This window comes from Notolepis coatsorum, assembly GCF_963971535.1.
Source record: "Notolepis coatsorum genome assembly, chromosome: 18".
NCBI classification, from domain to species: domain Eukaryota; kingdom Metazoa; phylum Chordata; class Actinopteri; order Aulopiformes; family Paralepididae; genus Notolepis; species Notolepis coatsorum.
The window spans coordinates 80103627-80113184 of NC_140182.1; the positions used below are offsets into that span (position 1 = coordinate 80103627).

At 41.0% G+C, this 9558-nt stretch overlaps 1 protein-coding gene across 1 annotated transcript in view; it reads left to right on the top strand.

Annotated features, from left to right (window-relative positions):
• The window catches only part of nr1h4 (nuclear receptor subfamily 1, group H, member 4), a gene marked incomplete at both ends in the record, with an annotated part of 69560 nt that extends 65381 nt beyond the window's left edge, over window positions 1-4179 (top strand). The window contains 3 exon segments of the mRNA XM_084335383.1: window positions 1675-1698; window positions 1701-1786; window positions 3916-4179. Of these exon segments, the coding sequence (XP_084191509.1) occupies window positions 1675-1698; window positions 1701-1786; window positions 3916-4179 (374 nt within the window).
• Window positions 4180-9558: the final 5379 nt, after the last annotated feature.

Consider the following 9558-nt stretch of genomic DNA (forward strand, 5'->3'; position numbering starts at 1 on the left):
GTATTTTGACATGTACATGGGTACCTTGTAGGTATCTTGTAGACCAGGCCCATTGCAAGTTGCTGTACTCTGTCGTCTACTCTAAGCCATCCTAGGTTGTCAAAGTGGGCAGGGGTGAGGTGGTTCTAGGAGTAAGGTCAAGCAGTAGTCTGACCAGTTTGTTTTGAGATGTTTGTAATTTTGTTTTAGCGCTTTGAGGTGCTTTGGTACCATGAGGTGCAAGCATATTAGTCGTAGTACCCTTGAATGAGTGCTCCTGCCAGAGTCTTCAGGGTATTCTTGTTTACCAGAGAGGAGATCCGGTACAAGAATCGAGTTTGTTGGTTGACTTTTTTTTATTACATTGGATGCCATTTTGTCACAGGAAAGATTAGCCTCTAGGATGGAAACCAGGTAGGTAATTTCATCTTTCCTTGTGACAATATTGTCACCCACTGTAACTGAGAAGCCGTCGGTCTTGCTGAGTTTGTTATTTGAACCGAAGAGAATGGACTCTGTTTTGCCCATGTGTATGATAGTTTGTTATCAGCGAGCATATGCAGATTCTGCCTAGTTCCGAGCTGAGGGTTTTTTCAACCTGTAACTTGTCTTGTCAGAGACCAGCAGGGCTGAGTCGTCCGCAAACAGGAACAAGTTGCAGTCACAAGCTGACGACATGTCATTTGCATAAATTAGGAACAGTAGCGGTCCTAGTATGCTTCCTTGTGAACACCACAGCTCACTGTGAGGGGGGGGGGGGGGGGGGGGGATAGCGTACCGTTTACCTCCACCATCTGTTCCCTCCCCTCAAGGTAGGATTGCATCCAGCTCACTGATAGACTATCAAAACCAATTGCTTTTAGCTTGTCAATCAGAATGGAGTGATTGACAGTGTCGAAGGCCTTTTGTAGGTCCAGCATGACCATGCCGCAGTATTTGCCCGCGTCCACCTCTTGTTTGATGTGGTCATTCAAATAGAGAAGGTGTCAGTGGAGTGGGATGTTCTGAAGCCAGATTGGAATTCGTAGACGCCAGTCTACTTACTGCCTTGAACCAAATGGAATACAGATACAGCCTCTCCATCGAAAAGGAAACACGAGTTGTAGTCACTCCTGACAGAGGCTCATAGATAATACTTCAGAGAGGAAGACTGCAATTCGAGACTGGCCCCTGTAATGTCCTAACCCAACCCCCTCCAATGCACAGTAAATGACCAAGTATGGTTTTGTCAATATTCCAATGTACAGTTTTGGCTTGTACAGTTGTACAGTGTCCCCCCCCCCCCCCCCCACCCCTCCTACCCAACCCTCCCCCACCCCACCCCCACCCACCCAACCACCTCCAATGTACAGCCCCCCCCCCCCCCCCCCCCAACCCAACCCCAACTCCACCTACCTAGATGGATGGCAGGCGTGTGTGTGTGTGTGTGTGTGTGTGTGTGTGTGTGTGTGTGTGTGTGTGTGTGTGTGTGTGTGTGTGTGTGTGTGTGTGTGTGTCTGTGTGTGTGTGTGTGTGCGTACGTACGTGTGTGCGTACGTACGTGTGTGCGTGTGCATGTGCATCTGCAGATGCAGGTAATCTTTTACCATTCAGTTAATTTTGAGATAGGGCCAGACCACAACCTGGTTGATGCATGTTGACTATATGTGCCTGTATCTCTCTCTCTGCTGGAATCATTGAAATGTCTTTCTGCAGGTATTTCAGAGGAATTCATCACACCATGTTCAACTTCTACAAAAGCATTGGTGACCTCCACATGATGCCTGAAGAACATGCCCTCCTCACCGCCATAACCATACTGACCCAGGTCAGCTCACTATCATAACCATACTGACCCCCAGGTCAGCTAGCATTAATAACTTTCATGTTAAACATATTACGATAACCTCACCGCCATAACCATACTGCCCCCAGGTCAACTCACTATCATAACCATACTGCCCCCAGGTCAACTCACTATCATAACCATACTGACCACAGGTCAGCTAGCATGAACAACTTCCACTTGTTAAACACACTATGATAACCTCACTGTCATAACCTTATTGACCCCAGGTCAGCTAGCATGAACAACTTCCACTTGTTAAACACACTATGATAACCTCACTGTCATAACCTTATTGACCCCAGGTCAGCTAGCATTAACAACTTCCACTTATTAAACACACTATTATAACCTCACTGCAGGGGTGTAAAAAGTACCCAGAAATTATATAGAAGTGAAAGTATGGGTACCGTCTTAACATTGTACAAAAGTAAAAGTCAGAGTGTCTGGCTAAAAACACACTTGAGAAAAAGTAAAAAAGGTTCTACTTTTAAATGTACTTAAGTACTAAAAAGTGAAAGTAAATTTTATTGCAAGGAATAGACCAGATGTCTCAAACTCATTCCATCGTGGGCCGAGTTTTCATTTTAACAACACATTGCACCAGGTGAGTTAGGCCATGTCCAGACGAAACTGATTTCGGTCATATCAGTCAAAGTATTTTATCGTATGCACCTTTCATCCACACAGAACTGCGTTCTGGGGCCTGAATACGCTATTTTCTGAGACCGGCTCCCAGAGTGGGCAAATCTGAAGACGCCCCGCTTGCGTCGCCGTCTTTACAAGCCTTAGTTGAAGAGATAAGCCAATTAGTGAAATCATCAGCTGGTGTTTAGGCAAGGCTGAAATGAAACCAAGCATACACTCGGCCCACAATGGAATGTGTTCTGCGATAGTGTTTAATCAAAGATCCCTTGCACAAGGACCAATCAGCATGGGTATGGGCGGGTTAATTTTCCATTGATGGGGATTTGATTGGCTGTTTTTAAATAAAGTGCGGCCGCAGGATTAATAACATGAGCGTTAGTTTGGCCAGAGAAACAAATATACTAATTAAAAATGTTGGATCTGTACTTTGTACTTTGTAGGTCTGCATTTTAGATGTAGGAGTAAAAAGTATGTTTTCTTTCTCTGAAATGTAATTGAGTAAAAGCACAAGTTAGTATACAAACCTAATAATACTAGAGTAAAGTACAAATCCCCAAAAACAGTATTTAAGTATTGTAACGAAGTACAATTACTCAAGTACTTTACACCCCTGCCTCACTGTCATAACCATACTGACACCAGGTCAGCTAGCATGATCAACTTTTACTTAACACACTACTTTTCATCTAGCTATCTAATAATTCACAGACTTACTAAATAATTGATCTATGCTCATTAGCTGGGTCATATGTACCAGTATATTTAAAGGGAGAATCTGTAATGCCGTCAAACAGCGGCATCTAGGCAATAGAGCCCTGCTCTTTGTTCAAATTCTTTATTTTGAGTTGTTTTGGGTTTAGTTTTGGGTTCCATGATTGGGTTGTCTGAATTGGAGTTGAGTAGGTATAGGGGAGGGAGCATTATTGCTTACCTCAGGCTCTGCCCAGAGAGGTATGGAGAAATTCACAGTATAATAAGTTGCTAAACTCCAACCAATCAGCCCAACACAAAAAAGGTAAACAAAGTGCAATAATAATAATAATAATAATAATAATAATAATAATAATAATAATAATAATAATAATAATAATAATAATAATAATAATAATAATAATAATAATAATAATAATAATAATAATAATAATAATAATAATAATAATAATAATAATAATAATAATAATAATAATAATATAATAATTATTATTATATATATAATATAATATAATAATAGCAAGCAGGGCTCTTATACCTATAGAGGATATAGTTTGACAGCATTACAGATTCTATACCTTTAAGCAAGAGAATCCGGCATCAAACCTGTGTTCCTATTTCAAGATTGTTCATGCATGTGGACTGTGTTTTAGACTTTCGTCTCACTCTCTCTCTCTCTCTCTCTCTCTCTCTCTCTCTCTCTCTCTCTCTCTCTCTCTCTCTCTCTCTCTCTCTCTCTCTCTCTCTCTCTCGGCCGCTCCTCCTGGTCCCTCGCAGACCGGTCGTACGTGAAGGACGAGCAGGCGGTGGAGAGGCTCCAGGAGCCCATGCTGGACGTCCTGAGGAAGTTCTGCGCCCTGCGGCACCCCCAGGAGCCCCAGCACTTTGCCCGCCTGCTGGGCCGCCTCACGGAGCTCCGGACACTCAACCACCACCACGCCGAGATGCTCACGTCCTGGAGAATGAGCAACCACAAGTTCACCCCTCTGCTCTGTGAAATCTGGGACGTGCAGTGACACAGGAACGGAAGAGCGGCAGGGGTGGGGTCGGTGGAGTGAAAATGGAACATTTCAACCTGAGTGACAATTTCGTGGTCCAACTACAACGTGTGTATGTTTCTGGAATATTGGGGCAGCGTCTCAAAGTGTCCTTGAGCAAGACACTTAAACCCTAACTGCTCCCGATGAGCAGGTTGGCACCATGCATGGTCACCCTGCCGTCGGTGTGTGAATGTGTGAGTGAATGGGTGAACATGAGGAACAAAATGTAAAGCGCTTTGGATAAAAGCTGCTATATAAATGCATCATTTACCATCTACTGTTTATTGTAAAGGCCAGTGCAAGGAGGTTGTTTTGCGTCCAGATGGTGAGATTACAGTAGGATATATTGACTCATTGATCACGGTTATGTTTGTACAGATGGTATTCTTTCCCGGCTCACATCACCATGTTTTAGTTTTACGGTGTTCAAACCACACTTGTCTCATTGTAGAGATATTTGAACCACTTTATTTGTTATGTTGAAATCTTAGGCTACATTCACACTGCAGACAAAATCTTTTGGAATCACACATGGAATCTGATCTTTTCAATTCTGATTTGGGACACTTTCATATGTGGTCCTAAATCACATAGTCACTAAATTGACATTTGTCACAATTTCTTACATCCATCTTCTTTATTGTTCATTTGTGCATGTGGGTCAGTTCAAGAACATGACCAGTTCACACTGGAATCTTATATCGGCCAATTTTTTTTAAGATTGTGTGAACAGCCAAACAAAAGAAATCAGATCTAAGCAATAAATCAGAATTGAGCACTCAGGCTTGCAGTGTGAACGTAGCCGTACTCTCATATATTCTCCACACAAGAAGCAAAATGGCTTTGAGATTGAGATTTGAGAAACATCCTTTTCATTGCATACTCCATGCTAAATGGAATGTCTCGCTTGATTAGTTAAAAGATAAAAATACAAATACAAATGTTAGAACTAATTCAAAGTAGGCATGATGGTCTCCAGACACTGTGAGGTTTAAATTATTTAGTTTGAAATACTGAAAATCTTCTATGGACTTCTAAAGCTCAGGCTCCATATAAATTGCCATACTGTAAAATGTACATACATGATATGTTCTGACCTAGATAATGAAATAAATAGAGAAGTAGGTTTAAGTTGATCCTTAAGTATTTTCTTATGTCAGATCTTTTATTTTAGAGACAGGAGTTGGCCTATGTACTTTTTAACTAAATACTTGATGTTAATAAATGTAATTAAATGCCAAATTACTTTAATGTGCTCAATGGCATATAATTGATATCATAGATATACAGTTAAAGTGTAGCAATAGATAGGATAATCACAAATAAGGGGGGGGGGGGGGGTGGTATTGTCACCCGTTTATAAGAAATAATTTCCAAATTGGAAAATGTTGTGCTCCTTATTTAGTCCTTTATTTCCACCAATCAAAGTGTTGACAGACACAACTGAGTATCTAATACAGCCTTACTTTAAGTGACTAGTCTGAGTATCTCATTCAGCCTGACTTTACTTAAAGTATTTAAGTGACTGGTCTAACTGAGTAACTAATACAGTCTGACTTTAAGTGACTGAATAACTATAGCTAAGATTTTACACAAGAACAGGAAAATAGCGTTGGTAGCGGTATACGCCCCAAATTTATACGAAGTTAGTTTCTTCACTACACTTACCAGAGTAATGTTAGACCTTCCCGAATACTCATTTATAATTGGTGCGGATTTTAATGCCATTTGGAATCCAAGGATGGACAAATCAAACCCCTCCTTTTCCAACGAACAAAAAAATGCATCTAATGCATTAAAGGATTGGTCGAAGATTACAGGTGTAAATTACTTATGGCGATCACTCAACCCCACGACCCGGAAGTACTCTTGTCGATCTGCGAGACATAACACATTATCCAGAATAGATTACGTTTTTACATCCCCGAGACTATTTGATAACTACGATGTGGAAATGATACCCAATGCATTATCAGATCACTGTTATTTACTCCTAAAAGGAACATTTGGTATACTATCATCCCGAGCCCCAAGATGGCGATTTAACATGATGCTGCTTAATAACAAGGAATTCATTACACAAATCAAAGAATCTCTTACGGTATTCCTACGGATGAATGCGAATTCGGTGCAGGACCCCAGAATATTATGGATGTCGGCAAAGGGAATGATCAAGGATTTCACTGATAGCTTTTCCTCCCAAATACGCAAGAATCGATGCTCAAAACTGGCTGAACTGGAAACGCTTTACTCAACGTTATTTAATTCTTTACAATACAACAACTCGGTTCGACTGGAAAATCAAGTCAATATACTAAAAAAAGAGATTAACGCCATATACAGACAACAATCTGAAATGCAATACGTAGCACAAGACAACAGCAGTACTCCCAAGGTTCCAAACCAAGTCACCTATTAGCTATGCGATTAAGAGTCAACGCAAAATTTGCAGATATAACTACCATTAGAACACAACAAGGACTTGTTACAGAACCCAAAGAAATAAACACGACATTCAAAGAATTCTACTCCAACTTATACAAATCAGAAACGACCTTCGATCAAAACAAAATGGACACATATATATATATTTTTTTTATTGATCTTTTTCCCCCTCCATTTTCCTCCGATTTTCTCCCATCCCAATGTCGTATGCCAATTCCCAATCCCCTTCCTGGTCGCTGCGCACTTACCCCCCACAGTCAGATCATCTGGGAGAGTGGAGGCTATCACGTGCTTCCTCCGACACACGTCCAGCCAATCAACCGCTTCTTTTCACCTGGCAGCGCGGATCCTCCCTGAGAGGGCGTAGCGTGTGGAAGGATCACACTATCCCACTCAGGTCCTATCCGCGCTTAGCAGGCGCCCCGACCGAACTGTAGGAGTCGCTGTTTACAACGACCCGGACCCACCCCGCCAGCTTCTCCCACCCTCTAATACAGCCGATTGTATTAGTGTGAACGGCCAGCCAAGCTGGTGACAGCCCCGGAGCTGTGAGCTGGATTCGAACAGGCGAATCCAGCTCACAGCTCCGGGGTTGGTGACGAACGCAATCTCCGCTACGCCACCTAACCGCCCTAATGGACACATATCTTAATCAAATTAACCTTCCTAAACTTTCAGAGGATGACGCTAAACAGTTAGAAACACCGATCACACTAGAATGAACTTAGGGAGGCCATATCTGAAATGCAAAGTGGTAGGGCTCCTGGAAGAGACGGTATCCCACCAGAAATGTACCTCTCCTGTTGGGACATAATTGGTCCCTTATTACTAAATATGATTTTATACTCAGTCAAGGAGGGGAACTTCCATAAGAATGACAATATTGCACTCATAACAGTCCTCCTTAAAAAAGACAAAGACCCCACAGAGTGCGGTAGTTACAGACCTTTAAGCCTCCTCGGAACCGATATCAAACTGTACTCTAAGGTATTGGCCATCAGACTACAAAAGCATATGACGTCTTTAATTCATCCGGACCAAACTGGCTTCATAAGAGGCCGCTTGATAACTGATAACATAAGACGATTACTACACGTACTAGATGCTAACAAGGAAGACAACACACCTAAGGCGATGCTGTCCCTGGATGCAATGAAAGCTTTTGACAGGTTGGAATGGTCGTATTTATGGGCAGTATTAGAAAGGATGGGGTTAGGAAAAGGATTCATTGATATGATTAAAGTATTATACAAAGACCCATCGGCCATGATTACAACAGGCACAACCACCTCCGAAATCTTTCCGGTATCACGTTCTTCCAGACAGGGTTGCCCTCTTAGTCCCGGACTATTCGATCTATCATTAGAGCCTTTAGCACAATATATAAGACAATCCCAATCCATAGAACCAATCGTAATCAAGGGCACACAACACAAAATTAGTTTATATGCGGACGACGTAATACTGTTCATGCAAAACCCCAACACCGCATTGCCTCATCTTCTCAAGTTGATTGAGGACTTTGGAGATTTATCGGGATTTAGGATAAATTGGCCGAAGTCGGCCTTCCTCCCACTTAACGCCCCTGCAAAAAGAAATATAACCCTCCCAGAAGAGATACCGATGGTAAAACACTTTAGATGTTTGGGAGTTGAAATATTTCCTACCATAAGCCAAACGGTGAAGCACAATTACATAAAAATCCAAAACAAAATCAAATACGACCTTGTCAGGTGGTCAAAACTTAAAAACTCAGTACAGGCACGGATATCAATAGTTAAGATGGACGTCCTACCTAGAATCAACTTCTTCAGCTCAATGCTACCGTTACCCCCTCCAAAGGATTACTGGAAAGAATTACACTCCTCCACATACAAATTTATTTGGAATAACAAACCACCACGTATAAAAAGATCCACCGCACAGAGAAACAAAGCAGACAGTGGTATGGCATTTCCAGATTTCTACCACTATTTTAAGTCGTACACTTTAAGACCACTAACAACATGGTTTGATCCCCAAGTATCAGTATCCTGGAGAAATTTAGAAGAAAATATAGTAGCTCCATATAGGCTGAAGGACATAGTATACACCAAATTATCAATTAAGCAATGCGAATGGAAATTTGGCCCCATAATCACTCATGCGATCCGGATATAATAATAATAATAATAACTTTATTTGTATAGCACTTTTCATACAGAGGTTGCAGTTCAAAGTGCTTCACAACACTTTAAAAAGATAGACAGGTAGAATCACAGTGTTTCACATTAGGATCTAGCATCCCAATAGGCTCTCCGCTTACAGTTTTCAGTAACACAAATAGTAAAAATAGTTTAAAATGATTCAGTTTAAAAATAGTAAAATAAAAATAAAATAAAATAAAATAAAAATTATAAAATAGAACGGACATAAAAAATACAGGCATGAGCGAGCATAGTAAGATATGGCAAGTGACAACAATGCATAAAGTTTACAGACAATCCATGCTGATTGATCTGCCATAAGCAAGTGAAAGTTTACAGACAATCCATGCTGATTGATCTGCCATAAGCAAGTGAAGATTACAGTCTGTTCTAACAAACCAAACTGCCATGTATTAAAGTTTACAGACAATCCATGCTGATTGATCTGCCATAAGCATAAGATTACAATCTGTTCTAACAAACCAAACTGCCATGTATTAAAGTTTACAGACAATCCATGCTGATTGATCTGCCATAAGCATAGTGTTTCACATTAGGATCTAGCATCCTAATAGGCTCTCTATTCAGTAATTAAAAAGTGCAATAACCGACGGACATAAAAAATACAGTTTAAAAATAGTCATCAGTAAGAAGTAAAAAGTGCAATAACCGACACATGAATTTGATAGGCAGTGTAAAAGAGTAGGCAGGGTAAGAATAAATA